The 15113-nt window shown below is 44.5% G+C and overlaps 1 protein-coding gene across 7 annotated transcripts; it reads left to right on the forward strand.

Annotated features, from left to right (window-relative positions):
* The first annotated feature begins 448 nt into the window (after nucleotides 1–448).
* On the forward strand, nucleotides 449–14329 carry ZNF792 (zinc finger protein 792). Of its 7 annotated transcripts, none has more exons than XM_011227055.3 (6): nucleotides 449–583; nucleotides 2955–3081; nucleotides 3557–3679; nucleotides 4314–5582; nucleotides 12275–12354; nucleotides 13601–14329. In XM_011227055.3, exons 1-6 carry the CDS (start codon nucleotides 494–496, stop codon nucleotides 13610–13612), a joined length of 1701 nt encoding a protein of 566 aa, XP_011225357.2. In that variant the 5' UTR covers nucleotides 449–493; the 3' UTR covers nucleotides 13613–14329. The 7 variants fall into 7 exon arrangements, with proteins under 7 accessions (XP_011225357.2, XP_034494198.1, XP_011225358.2 ...); XM_034638307.1 differs by having other exon boundaries at nucleotides 12278–12354; XM_011227056.3 differs by lacking the exon at nucleotides 12275–12354.
* Nucleotides 14330–15113: the final 784 nt, after the last annotated feature.

Here is a 15113-nt window from a genome sequence, read left to right on the forward strand (position 1 = left end):
CAGCACCGCCCCCAGCCCCACCACCCAGCACCGCCCTCCCAGCGCCATCTCCCCTCTCCCCCAGCACGGTCCCCAGCATAGCCCCAGCACAGCCCTCCAGGCGGCGGTGGGCGGAACGGGAAACGCCGGCCGGGGAGACTGAACCTTGAGTCCGCGCCTGGCGCCGGGCCAATGACAGCCCGGGAGCGCGGCGCCGCTTCGGGCCGGAACTTCCTGCGTTCCCGGCCAGCCAGTCCCGGCCCGGGCCCGGTGTGCGCGCCCGCGTCACCGGCCTTTCCGGAGCTAGGGAGCCGAGACCGGGGAACTGGAACCCTGCTCCGCCCCGCGCCCCAGAGACGCGGGTCCGCCAGGTCCGCCCGCGCCCCACATCCGGCGCGCCTGCACCAGCCGGGACCCGGAGGCCCGAGGGCCCGCCGCGCCCGGGGCCAGGTGAAGCCGGGGAGTACTGGGGGCTGACCCGTGTCCCGCGGCTCCGCTGCGAGCCCGGGCACCGATGGCGGCACTGGGGGCTGACCCGTGTCCTGCGGCTCCGCTGCGAGCCCGGGCACCGATGGCGGCGGCGGCACTCAGGGACCCCGCACAGGTGAGCGCACAGGTAGCGGCGGCGACCCCCACTTCTTCGTGCCTGGCGCCCGCACCGCGGAGGTGGGCCTTGTCTTTTATCTTCTCCCACCTCTCCTCGGCTTTTGAGTCTGGGGGCGCTGGAGGGGAACTGCACCCAGCCTGGAATGCTGGATCCAGGCCCGAGCGCTTCCCATTTCCGAAATCTAGGGGCAGGAGGTGAGGAAGGGTTTCCTAGGCACAGGGACGGAAGTGTGCAAATGCTTGGCGGTGAGATTGAGCTGAGTGTTCGGAGAGCAGGTGGGAGATAGTGAGCCCCGGAATGGCGGGCTGCTGAGGGTGTTGGGAGCCATAGACGGTTTCGAGTAGAAGAGGAAGACGATCTGACTCGGGTCTTGACAGGCGCCATGTGGACGCAGAGCGGAAAACGGCCTTGGTTTACGGGTGGAGGCAGGGAGGGCAAGGAGTGCGCTCTTGCAGTAGTTCAGGAGAGTAGGGCAGGTGGCTTGAGGTAGAAGTGATTGGATTCTGGATCCCTCTTTTAAGCCAGGCTGCCCAGAGTTTCTGATGTAGAAAGTGAGAAAGAGAAGGGATGGCTTTTGGCTTCAGCAGCTGGAAGGATGCACGCGCCATCAACTGCGATGGGGAAGTTGGTTGTGGAATGAATTTTCAATATAAAAGCGAATGGGGTTTTGGCCCTGCTGAGCTCGGATGTCCCAGAGACCCCTGAATGGGATTGAGTGGGCATCTAGACACCGGTTATGGTGTCTTGGGGGCGGTATGGTTAAGGTTATGGGAGACCGAATACACAAAGGGACAAAGGCCAGACCATATATAAAATAGAATTCTTACCCACAACCTGCAGGGACCTGCCCAGGAAACCAACCTCTTTATCTACAATAACCAACCCAGGAAGCTGGCCTGCTTAAATTAGACTTGCAGGAAGCCAGATTGCTATCTCAAGTGACAATCCAGTAACAGTAGCTTCTGTAACAACCGGCCCCAGATGACCAGGGCTAGATTAATAACTGACAGCTTCTCTAATTTTTGTTCCTGCTTCCAACTTGCGACCAAGCAGAGAAAACCAAATACGCACCCCTGACCAATCACATAGGTTGCGCCCCTTCTAGTTAGCCTGCCTACAGCTTCCCCGGGCCAGCAGCCCCTGGTCAGGGCACATCTGAAGCCTTCCCTTTTCTGCTCTAAAGCTTTCTCACTCCTCTGCCTGCCTTTGAGTTTGCCAGAACATAAGCGACAGCGGCTCTCTCCCTTGCTACCACAAGCTCAGTATAAATAGCCTTTGCTTTTCTTACTTGGTTAGTCTTTCCACAGTTCAAACATCTAAAATGTGGCATCTGGTATGGGGACAAGGGTGTGTGTGTCCAGTTCAAGAGGGTGAACCTTCAGGTCACCGTGGCAGTGGTGTTAGAGGGAAAGAGGAAGGCGGGGCCTGAGAACTGAGCACGGGGTCTCTTGCTGGGACACCGTGGTTGGCTTGTTTGGCATCACCAAGACTGACATGGAGGAGTCGTGTTCATGGTGGTGGTGCTGTGTGGGGAAAGGGGGTCTGGCAGGGGGTGTAGACATGGGAGGGAGGCTCAGTAGTAATGGAGGTAGGATTACAGTGAGCCCCGGGCTGGTGCTCATTCACCCCTCTGCACCCTCAGCAGGCCCTTGTGGTGCCCCTTGATGGGGCCTGGGGGTTTTCAGTTGGGCTGGGGAGTTAGCTCCGGGGCAAATGGGGTCAGCTGGGAGTGGGTGACCCTGAGTGGGTGGGGATAGGAGGACCCATGTGCAACATTGAAGAGGAAGAGGCCTGAAGGTATCTGATATCTGTGTGGCTCTGCGTGGCTTAGATTGAAGCCAGGAAAGAGCTGGGCGAGGAGACCTTCAAATCACGGGCTGGTGTTGCCCTTGGCAGTGGGAGCCATCCAAGGGTCTGGATGGGGTCATGGTTTATTTGCTAAGAACTTTCTGGATGTCGTGTGCAGAGTGACATGTGAGGGTCTGTGGCAATGGCTATGATGTGAGCTGGGATGGAGAGAGGGTACAGTGACTTCTTGTAGTCCAAGGAGTGAGAGTGAGCTATTGGCCCCAGCACCTTGGTACTGGCAATTAGGGGAGAAGATTGAGTCCATGTTTGTGGGAAGCGTGATCTTGGTGACATGGGAGGGGGCCCACAGAGGAGGGGGTTGGGCCGTGGTGTCTCTCTGCCCACCTGCCCTTTGATGCTGTGGACTGACACAGAGGTCAGGTGAGGCACAGAAAAGAGCAAACACCAGTGGAACCAGGGCCTGGGATCTCCTCTGAGTTGGGAAGCTGGGGAGGAGGGGGAGCAGGGGAGTCATGAGGAGAGAAGCCGATCCTGGAATAAACTGTCCCCATCATGGCAGGGCTGTGTGACCTTTGAGGACGTGACCATTTACTTCTCCCAGGAGGAGTGGGGGCTCCTCGATGAGGCTCAGAGGCTTCTGTACTGCGACGTGATGCTGGAGAACTTTGCACTGATAGCCTCGCTGGGTAAGGCCTTCACACCCACCCGGGGTCCTGAGCTCATTTCTGCCGGTCCCCTGTTCCTTCCCACGGCCAGACCTATGGGCACTGTTTCCTTCCCCACTCTCCCAGGATATGCGCTGCATGTTCCAGGCCCACGCCGAGTGCAGTGTCCCAGCCTCTCCCTGAGCAGCCCCAGTACCTGCTCCCCCAAAGCATTGTGGGGAGGGGGCCGGGAATGAGGAGTCTTGTGGGGAGCCCAGTGGATCCGGCTGGCTCAGCCACTCTCTGCCCGAGTGATCATGTCCTTTAGCTAATGCTTCCTAGGGCCTGACAGCCACAACCCTGACGTGGTTACCGCTTGCTGTGACCACTGGGATGTTCCCGCCATAGCTCCCTTGTGTGTTTCTGTTGTAATATCTCACTTTCTTTCCTGTGGTCTGTCATCAGGTGGTTCACCTGGCCAGGGCCTGGCCACTTACCTGCCCTGTCTTTCCCTCAGGACTTACGGCTTTCAGGTCTCACATAGTTGCCCAGCTGCAGATGGGGGCAGAGCCGTGGGTACCTGACAGGGTGGACATGACGTCAGCCATGGCAAGAGGGGTGTACAGCGGACCTGTCTCTGGTGAGTGGAGGGGGGGTACAGATGATGTCACTACTGTCTTCAAATCACACCTGCAGTTTTTCTCATGTTCATCATGGTTTTGGTGCCGAAGCCAGTGGCCGCATCTCTCTTCTTCCTTTCTTTCCCGTTCTTGCCACATCGCCGACTTGTTTCTGCTCTGACCTGTGGCCCCTGGCTCACTCTTTCCACAGCTCCCTCTGCGACTGTCTCCAACGTTGACCTATACCTAATATGTCATGATAGGTGCATATTCCCTTTCACAGTCTCAAACAGTGGTTACTCAGTTGCAATCAGATTTTCCTGGGCCTGGACACACCGTTCTGCACGGGGCTGGTGTGTTAGCAGCGGCCAAGGCCCTGCTGGAAAGCCTTTAGAGAGAAGTGAGTTGGAGACCCCACTTTCCGGCCCAGTACTATGCCCCATCTTGTGTCCTTGGTCCTGGCCAGGCCTCCCCTGGTTTGCGACCTTGCCAGGCAACAGTACTGCAGAGCAGACCATTCCTCACCCCGACCTCAGGCCCCTCTTCTTGCCAGCGGTCCCAGGGATGCATGCCAGGGTCAGGCCTGATTTGTCACGGGGCTGCTTCCTTCCACCAGAGTTCCTAGGAACGTCACCAGCATTTCTCTGCTTTCAGGTTTTTGCTGTGGAACGGAGGGTGAGTGTAATGTGTCTGCTAAAGGAGTGTCACAGGACAGGAAGCTCAAGGCGGCTCTGTCCAACCAGAAGGACTACTCCTGTGACACATGTGGCCTGCACTTGAAAGACATTTTGCACCTGACTGAACACCAGGCAACACATCCCAGGCAGAAACCAGACGTGTGTGAGGCATCTGGGAGAGGGTTCAAGTCCAGTGCAAACCTTCACCAGCATCAGAATGTAGACAAGCCTGTCAGAAGGGATGAGGACAGGTCCTCACTTGTGAGGAGCTGCAGAGATGACACATCCATGGAACCTTTCACAGTCAGGGAGGATGGGAAAGCCTTTGTGGGCGAGACGGCCACATCCGGGTTTCTGCAGCATCGAGTCGCTCACAGAGTGGAGGAGCCACCCCAGAGCACTGGCGTGCAAAGCCTTAACAAGTGCCGTGAATTTGGGAGCACTTTGAGTGACAAGCCCACGCCTGTTCAGCACCAGAGAATCCACACCGGAGAAATGCCTTATGAGTGCAACAAATGTGGGATATTCTTTAGCCATGCCTCCAGCCTCTTCCAGCACCAGCGAGATCACAACAGAGGAAAGCCTTACGAGTGCTGCGAATGTGGGAAATTCTTTAGCCAGCACTCTAGCCTCGTTAAACATCAGAGGGTTCACACTGGGGAAAGTCCTCACGTGTGCAGCGAGTGTGGGAAATTCTTTAGCCGGAGCTCCAACCTCATTCAGCACAAGAGGGTGCACACGGGAGAGAAGCCTTATGAGTGCAGTGAATGCGGGAAGTTCTTTAGCCAGCGCTCCAACCTCATTCATCATAAAAGGGTTCATACGGGCAAAAGCGCTCACGAGTGCAGTGAGTGTGGGAAGTCCTTCAACTGCAACTCCAGCCTCATTAAACACTGGAGAGTTCACACTGGAGAAAGACCTTATAAGTGCAATGAATGTGGGAAATTCTTCAGCCACATCGCCAGTCTCATCCAACATCAGATAGTCCACACTGGCGAACGGCCTTACGGGTGCAGCGAATGTGGGAAAGCCTTCAGCCGAAGCTCCGACCTCATGAAGCATCAGAGAGTCCACACTGGGGAACGGCCTTATGAGTGCATTGAATGTGGGAAACTGTTTAGCCAGAGCTCCAGCCTCAATAGCCATCGGAGACTTCACACTGGCGAACGGCCTTATCAGTGCCCCGAATGTGGGAAATTCTTTAACCAAAGCTCCAGCCTCAATAACCATCGGAGACTTCACACCGGTGAGCGGCCTTACGAGTGCCTCGAATGTGGGAAAACCTTTAGGCAACGGTCTAATCTGAGGCAACACCAGAAGGTTCACAAACCAGACAGGCCATATAAGTGTGGCGAGTGTGGAAAAGCCTTCAGCCAGAGGCCTACCCTCGTCCGGCACCAGAAAATTCACACTAGGGAAAGGAGTGCAGAGAATGTGCATCTTCCTCCAGCACAACGATGTGCGGTGGAGATAAGCTCTGAGAACAGTCTTTACGAGGGGGCCATCAGCCAGAGGTTGAACCTTGTTCATCCCAGTGTCCACACTGGGCAGATTCCCTATGAATGCTAGTTATGTTGGAAGCTTTCTGGAACAAAGTAGCATTTTCTCACCATGGACTCTACCACACCTTTGTCACCATGAGGGTTTGTGGTAGAAGCCACTGAGCTCTGGCAGGTCTCCAAGAGCATGTGTCAGCCATTCCCTGTGTTCAGACCTCTTCTCTTTTTCCAAGAGGGAATCCCGAGTAGTCTGAGGCCAAAGGAAGATGTCATTCCGTCCCTCTGTGACCAGTGTAGCTGTGGACGTGACCCATTTTTGACCATGAAGACCTGAGCTGGGTTCTGCTGGCAGCTTGCAGAGAAGGTTTCCCTTCTTTCAAGGACATGGCTGATCTCATATGATGCTCCCTTTATCCAGACTCCACATTTCCCATCCCAACAACTACCTACTTTACATTGCCTTAGTGATGAAGCCACCTTTAACCCCACGTGTTTTGATCATTGTGAAGTGGGTTGAGAACACAGTTAAGGTCTACAAAACTAAAAGGGTCTCCAACAGTATTGCCTCAGGGAAAGAGCAGGGTGGTAGAGAATAGCTCTCAGTCCAGATTTGGCCTCCTTTGTGTGGCTACTGAACGCCTCCTGGGAAAGATGGTGGGACTTTGTGTGCCTAATGTTGTGATCTGAATGGCGTGAATTTTTGTGAGCCAGAGATGACCCTGAGGACAGGGCAGTTGTGACAGCCTCTCTGCACCTGGCGCAGCATGAATAGGGCCCCTTGTTTCCAGGGCAAGCCTCACATTCCCTAGCACTGTTAGGCAGACACTGTTTACCTGGCACCTGCCAAGGAGCCATATCCCTTGAAGTTTAGGATCTGGTATACAGGTCTCCTAACTGTTAAGACTTACTGGACCCAACTGAGACCATAATTTGTATGGAAATACTGGGGGTGATAATGGAGTAGGTGAGTCTGCAGCAAGCTAGAGGGAATGTTCCTGTTCTAAAAGTGCATCCACAAATGTTCCTTTGAGTGTGACTGTGCAGGATTCAGTCTTCGCAGAAATTCTCAGGACCTCCAGACCTCTGTCCTATGACTTAGGTCACTGGCAGAGCAAAAACCGAAAGGTTTTGTGGGTACTAAGGCTCCTTGCACTGTTCGTGCCACAGCTATTGCTACATTGGCACGAGAGTAGGGGCTGAGAGAAGGTAGATCCTCTACTCCAGGGATTTGCGTTTGTCACAGAGCCAGCCATTTTTGCTGCCAAGGCATGAGCAAGAGAGAGAAGAGCGTCAATGTAGGGTTGCCAAATCTTCTAATTTTCTAAAATGAATGGGAGATCAGATTTTTATGTACAACAATTTCTTTAAATGCTTTGTTGAGATATAATTGTCATGCAACAGTTGTACATATTTGATGTGCGGAATTTGAGAAGTTTTTCAGTATGTATACACTCAGGGAACCAACACCAGAACCACGACAATGGACCTTTCCATCACCCACAAAACTACCTCGTGCCCTTTACTATCCCTTCTTGCCTTCCCAGAAAACCATCGATTTACATTTTTTTTTACTATAGATTTGTTTGCCTTTCTTAGAATTTTATACAACTGGAATCATAAAGTATTTATACCCTATTTTTGTCTATTTTCTTTCACAATGTAATTATCTTGAGAATTATCCATGCTGTATGTATAAACAGTTCATTCCTTTTCCTGTTGAGTAGTGCTCTCTTGAGTGAATCCATTGCAATTTTTTATGCTTTCTTTTTAAATTAAAAAATCTCTGGTAAAATACACATAACATAAAATTCACCATCTTAACCATCTGTAAGTGCACAGTTCAGGGGTATTAAGTATGTTCATATTGTACAGCCATCACCACCATTCGCATCCCAAGCTCCTTTCATCTTGCAAAACCAAAAGTCTGTACCCATTAAAAGATAACTTCAAAGTAACCCTCTCTCCTTATCCCCTGGAAACTGCCCTTCTATTTTGTCTCTCTGAATTTGACTAATCCAGGTACCTCATATGAATAGAGTCATCTAGTATTTGTCTTTTTGTGACGGGTTTATTTCACTTAGCATAATGTTCCAAGGTTCATCCATGTTTTATGGCATGTGTCAGAATTTCCTTTCTTGGGGTGCCTGGGTGGCACAGCGGTTGAGCGTCTGCCTTCGGCTCAGGGCGTGATCCCGGCGTTATGGGATCGAGCCCCACATCGGTCCTCTGTTGTGAGCCCTGCTTCTTCCTCTCCCACTCTCCCTGTTCCCTCTCTCGCTGGCTGTCTCTATCTCTGTCAAATAAAAAAATAAAATCTTAAAAAAAAAAAAAGAATTTCCTTTCTTTTTAAGGCTGAATAATATCCCATTGTATTTCTATGCCATGTTTTGCTTGTTCATTCATCTGTCAATGGATATTTGGTTTACTTCCACCTTTTAGCTATTGTGACCCTGCAGCTGTGAACATGGGTGTACAAATATCTCTTTGAGACCATGTTTTCTAGTCTTGTTGTTTTTTTTTTTAAGATTTCATTTATTTGAGAGGGAGGGAGCAAGAGAGAGAGAGCGAGCAAGAGAAAGCGAGCATGAGTAGGGTGAGGGGCTGAGGCAGAAGCTGACTCCCTGCTGAGCTGGGAGCCCAATGTGGGGCTCAATTCTGGGACTCCAGGATCATAACCTGAGCTGAAGGCAGACAGTTAACCAACTGAGCCACCCTGGTGCCCCCTCGCTTTCTTTATAGATATACCTGGAAGTGGAACTACTGGCTCATATGGTAATTATATTTTTAATTTTTTGAGGAACCTCCATACTGTTTTCCACAGTTGCTCTATCATTTTCTATTCCTGCCAGCAGTATACATGGGTTCTGATTTTTCCACATCCTCACCAACACTTGTTTTATTCTTTAAAAATTTTTTTAAAAATGTTTGAATAGTATTTATCCTGATAGATATGAAGTGGTTTCCTTCTGTCCTAGCTTGTTGACTTTTTATCATGAAACGGTGTTGGATTTTGTCAAATGCTTTTTTTGCATCAATTGATAGGGTCCTATGTTTTTTCCTTCTGTTAATGTGGTGTATTACACTGATTCATTTTCATATGTTGAAACTTCCTTGCATTCCAAGAATAAATTCCACTTAAACATGGTGTATAATCCTTTCAGCATGCTGCTAAATTCTGTTTGCTAGTATTTTGTTAAAGATATTTGCAGCAATGTTCATAAGTAATATTGGCCTGCACTTTTCTTGTAGTGCAATTTTCTGGCTTTGGTATCAGGGCAAATGAATAAGGAATTGTTCTCTCCTCTTCAAGTTTTTGGAAAATCTTAACAAAGATTAGTGCTATTTCTTTAATGTGTAGAATTCACCAATAAACTCACTGGGTCCAGAGCTTTGTTGTGGGGAGGTTTTTGGTTGTTTATTCATTATACTTACTAATTATAAGTTTATTCAGATATTCTCTTCATGATTCAGTCTTGATAGGGTTTGTGTTTCTAAGGATTAGTCTATTTCATCTAGGTTCCTGTCAATTTTAAGTCACATCTTTTCTTGGTCTGTTATTAGTTTCATAAATGTTTATAATTGTTATGCCTTCTTGCTGTATAAAATCTTTTATTATGATATAAAAATGTCCAAATTTGTGTTGTAAACTTTTTTTGTATGGAAACTTATTTGTATGGAATGTTTTTCCATCCTTTCACTTTCAACCTACTTGTGTCTTTGGCTGTAAAGTTAGTCTCTGTGGACAGCATATAGTTGGATAATTTTTTAAACATCCATTCTGTCAGTCTCTGTCTTTTGATTGGAGAGTTTAATCCATTTACATTTAAAGTAATTACTGATGAGGTATTTACTAATGTGATTTTGCTATTTGTTTTCTAGATGGCTTCTTTGTCCTCCATTTCCTATATTACTACTTTTGTTTTACATTTTTTTAATGTGAAATGTTTTAATTCCCTTCTCATTTCCTTTTGTGTATATTCTATAGCTATTTTCTTTGTGGTTACCATGGAGATTATGTTGAACATTCAAAAATTATTAACACTCTAATTTGAATTTTTATCAACCTAACTTCAATACCATACAAAAACTTTGCTGCTATGTAATTCCATCCCCAACTCTTTCAGTTATTGATATCATGGAATTACATTTTTATACATTTTATGTCTAAAACATAGGCTAATAATTGTTCTTAAAAATGCATGAGCTTTTTAAGAAAATGCATGAGCTTTTTAAATCATGTAGAAATTTTAAAATGGAGTTATAGGGGCGCCTGGGTGGCTTAGTCGTTAAGTGTCTGCCTTTGGCTCAGAGCGTGATCCTGGAGTCCTGGGATCGAGCCCCGCATCGGGCTCCTCTGCTGGGAGCCTGCTTCTTCCTCTCCCACTCCCCCTGCTTGTGTTCCCTTTCTCCCTGGCCATCTCTCTCTCTCTGTCAAATAAATAAATAAATAAATAAATAAATAAATAAATAAATAAAATCTTTAAAAATAAAATAAAATGGAATTATAAACTAAAGTCAACAATAACAGTAGTTTTTAAAATTGTCCATGTATATATCTTTACAAGTGATCTTTATTCCTTCATATGGCTTAGAATTAGTCCAATGCCCTTTGATTTCAAGTGAAAGGACTCACTTTAGCATTTCTTGCTGGGCAGGTCTAGTGGTAACAAACTTCCTTCCTTCAAGATTTTGTTTATCTGGGAATTAATTTCTCCCTTACTTCTGAAAGACAATTTTGCCAGATATACGATTCTTGGTTACCATTTTTCTTTTCTTTCAGTATTTTGAACATACCAGCCCACTGCCTTCTGACTTCTAAGGATTCTGATGAAGAATCTGGATAATCTTACTTAATATCCTTTGTGACAAATCATCTCTCTTGTTCCTTTTAAATTTCTCTCTTTGTCTTTTGACTGATTGTAATTTGTCTTGTTTTGGGCCTCTTTGAATTTATCCTTCTTGGAGTTCATTGAGCTCCCTGAATGCTTACATTCATGTATTTCATCAAATTGGGAGAGTTAATTCTTCAAGCTCTCTCTCTTCTCTTTTCTCTCATCTCCTGGGACTCCCACAGCATGTATATTGTTCCTTTTGAAGGTGTTCCAGAGGTGCCTTACATGGTTGACTTCTTGAATCCTTTTTCTTTTGATTTTCCTATCTTGAAGTTCACTGATTCTTCCATATTCTCACATCTGCTTTTGAATCCTCTAACAAATTTTCATTTCAGTTATGGTAATTTTAGCACCAGAATTTCTTTTTTCTTTTTATGTTTTCTATGTCTTGTGTGATATTTCCACTTTTGTTCATAAACATTATTTTCTTGCCTTTCTCCAGGTCTTCCTTTCATTATTTGATCATCTGTAAGATAGTTGTTTTAAAGTCTTTGTGTAGTAGAGCTGCCATCAGGTCTTTTTAAGAGATAGTTTCTGATGATTTTTTTCCCCCTCTGAGTGGGCCATATTTTCCTGTTTCCTTATATGCCTTGTGATTTTTTTTTTTGAACACTGGACAATTTAAATTTAATAATGTGTTAACTCTGGAAATCAGAGTCTTCATCTTTCTCCAGGGCTTGCCATTTTTATTTAATTTTTAAAAATTTAATTGTCATTGGCTGTCTCTGCTGGGGAACAGCCTGTGGTGTATCTCAGGTCTTTTCTGACCCTGTGCCTTGACTTTTAAAATTCTCCTGTATATGTGATTGCTTTGAAATGTCTTAGTCCTAAATATTTGGCTCCCAAAAGGAGAGAAAGAAAAATGAAGGGGAAAAAACGTGCTAGTCCCTTAAATTCCCTGGAAGTCACTCTGCCAGAGAGGGAGGGGCTTGCAATTGGATAAGGGTTGCACAATGGCTGCCCACCTCTGTTTTCACCTCTGCAATCAGGTTAGAGCACAGATCCTCAATATTTGGAGAGTGGGGTCCTACCCAGGCTCCCAAAAATTGCATGCAAGCTGCTCCAGGGACACACACGTAGCTGCCTACCACAGGGCAAGGGGATGAGGGATGGGAGCTGCTACAGTGCTAAGGACTGACACTGACCCAAATTAACTGTAATTTACTACTGCTTAGGCCTTCCTCTGGAAATTGTAAGCCTTTGAATGGACCCCACAGTTCCAAAATAGTTACAGTAGACACATTCTGCCAGTATAGTTCTCAGGATAGGGAGATGACTTCCTAGTGCTTCCTATCTTCCCAGAATCCTTCTTCAAATGCACTGTAATTTTTTAACCTTTTTATGTGTTAAATGGCATGGGATTTTGGCTATTACAAATTAAGCTATGACCATGAATTTACAGGTCTTCATATGGGCCTATGCTTTCATTTCCCTTGTGATAAGATCTAGGAGTATAGTACCTTTGTCACAGAGCAGAGGAATATTTAAATTTTAGGAAACTGACAAATTGTGTTCTAAAGTGCTTATACGATGTTACTTTCCCCCAGCAGTGAATGACTTCCAGTTCTTCCATATACTAGCCAACAATTGCTATGATCAATATTTTCAATGTTTGCCATTTGAACAGGTAGGTAGTAGAATCTCACTGTGGCTTTACCTTGCATTTATCTAATGACTCATGACCTTGAGCATTTTTAAAATGTTATTTATCACCTACATCTTTGGTAAAATGTCCATTCATATCTTTTGCCTATTGCTGAAATAAATGCTGGTTAATATTTCTGTTTTCATTAACAAGAATACAATGAAACAGCAAAGAGCTTTTTTGGAACTTCAGTCATTTATCAATGATGTTGGTAACTTATTTACTTAATGGGGTAAAAGTTTGAATACTTAAAATATTTCCTCAAAACTTTATGTTGTTCCCAACAGAAAACTATAGACACAATACATTTTAAGTTTAATTTGAATTATTAACATGTCTACTTTCTTAAAGCTTCACAGCTAATGAAACAATAAGTCGAGCTCTAAGTTATAGTGTTTACCACACAGCCATTTTCAAGTTATGACATATGCTGTCCCTGAATGGGAAGTTGGGAAACTGTAGTGGCACACCATTGTATTCTATTTCCATCATAGAGACGCAATAGATGTAAATAACTTTATGCAAAGGTTTCTAATTCCAAATTTAACTTAATAGATATAGGGTTATTTTTTATTATGTAAATTTCAGTCATTTCTGCCTTTAAAGGAATTTGTCCGTTTCGCTTAAGTTGTCTATTTATTGGTATAGATAGGTTCATGATTTCCCCTTATTCCCTTTCAATATTTGTATAATCTGTAGTAATATCACCTTTCTCATTCCTGATATTGATAATCTGTGTGTTTTCTTTTTTAATGTGATAAATCTTGGCTAGAGGCTTATCTATCATTCTTAAGGCTCTTGGTTTTACTGACTTTATAGCTTAGTCTGTTTACTTCACTGATTTCCATTTAGAACTTTATTATTTTGTTTTCTTTTGCTTTTCTTTTCCTAGTTTTCATTTTACTTTATTTTTAAGATTTCTTTAAAGTAAACTCTACACCCAGCGTGGGGCTCAAACTCACAACCCTGAGTCCAGAATCACATGCTCTACTGACTGAGCCAGCCAGATGCCCCTTCTTTTCCTGTTTTTTAAATGTGGAAACATTCTTTTTCTGATACTCTTGTTTGATGTTTTTTTTTTTTTTAATAATTCACTTAGCCTTCAGTCCTGACAATTTCCTCTTATATTTCCTTCTAAATATTTTGTATTTTTAAATTTTATTTCAGTCTGTGATCCATTAAGTTCATTTTTGTTTAAGGTAAAAGGCTTTTTTTTTTTCTCTTGTAGCTCTGCATCTGAGCAAGCTGATAAGAAAGCCCTAGTGGTCCCTTCTTTTGCAAGATTCAAACAATGCAAGCCCCTGCCCAAGCCACGGAAATGGTATTTACCTCAGCCCCACCTTCAGGTATTCTGGGTATGCTGGTCTGTTTCTATTAATAATAGAAAAAAAAACCCTGTATTTGGAAATTTTAATAAAAAGTTATAAAATTAATACAGTCCTGTCCAGAGACACAGAAGTGAGCTATATCTCTGACCTGCTACAATTTGAGCAATAAGAGAATACAGACCATTATGGATTAAAATACATTGAATGCATAAAAATGAGCCCATAAGAAGAATTCTTTAAAAAGATAAGATCTTAAACATGCCATTACATCTGTATGACATTGCAGAAAAATTAAGTATGAAGCTTTATATGAGTTTAAACTCACATGAAAGAATTGGGCAAAGATAAAATGTAAGTGAAATTTCTATAAAGTGGATACATACCAAATTCACACTGGTTGATACTTCTGGGGAGGTAGAATATGTGACTCAGTATTCAGACAAAGAAAAAATTCCCATGCTCTTAAAAAAAAAAACAAAAACTAAAAACTAAAACAAAAACAACCCCCCCCAAAAAAACCCAAGGAGGTAGAAATTCTTCCAAACTTATTTAACAAGGCCAGCATTACCCTGATACCAAAACCAGACAAGAACACCACAGAAAAAGAAAATTGCAATAAAATAATCCATTAAAAAGAACATACACTGTGATTAAGTGGGATTTATTCCAGGCATGAAAGTATGGTTCAACATACACAAATCAACCAATGTGATAAACTACATTAACAAATGGAAAATCAAAATCATGTGATCATCTCAATAGTTACAGGAAAAGCATTTGACAAAATTCAACATCAATTTATGAGAAAAACTTTCAACAAAGTGGGTATAGTGTAATATATCTTAACATAATAAAGGCCACTTATGACAAGCCCACAGCAAACCTACTCAACAGTGAAAAGCTCAAAGCTTTTCCTCCATGATAAGGAACAAGACGAAGATGCCCATTTTCTCCACTTGTACTCAACACAGTATCACAAGTTTTAGCCAGAGCAATTAGGCAAGGAAAAGAAATAGAAGGCATCCAAATTGAAAAGGAAGAAATAAAACTATCACTATTTGTGGACAGTATGATTTTATATATAGAAAGCCCTAAAGATTCCACCAACAAACTATTAGAATTAATAAATTCAGTAAAGTTGCAGGATACAAAATCAATGCACAAAAATCAGTTGTGTTTCTATATACCAACAAACTATCAGAAAAAATTAAGAAAACAATCCCATTTGCAATTACATCAAAAAGAATAAAACAACTAGGAATAAATTTAATCAAGGAGGTGAAAGACCCTTACACTGAAAATTTAAAGACATTGATAAAAGAAATCAAAGAAGACACAAGTCTAAAGATATATCATGCTCATGGATTGGAAGAAATAATATTGTTAAAATGTTCATATTGCCTCAAGCAATCT

Source organism: Ailuropoda melanoleuca, chromosome 12 (assembly GCF_002007445.2).
Source record: "Ailuropoda melanoleuca isolate Jingjing chromosome 12, ASM200744v2, whole genome shotgun sequence".
NCBI classification, from domain to species: Eukaryota; Metazoa; Chordata; class Mammalia; order Carnivora; family Ursidae; genus Ailuropoda; species Ailuropoda melanoleuca.

Excerpts from the sequence above, each read along its gene's own strand:
- ZNF792 (XM_002920914.4), top strand. The coding sequence starts at position 494 with ATGGCGGCACTGGGGGCTGACCCGTGTCCTGCGGCTCCGCTGCGAGCC. Across the intron at positions 584-2,954 it reads CACTCAGGGACCCCGCACAG|GGCTGTGTGACCTTTGAGGA; the intron begins GTGAGCGCACAG and ends CCATCATGGCAG. Across the intron at positions 3,680-4,313 it reads GTACAGCGGACCTGTCTCTG|GTTTTTGCTGTGGAACGGAG; the intron begins GTGAGTGGAGGG and ends CTCTGCTTTCAG.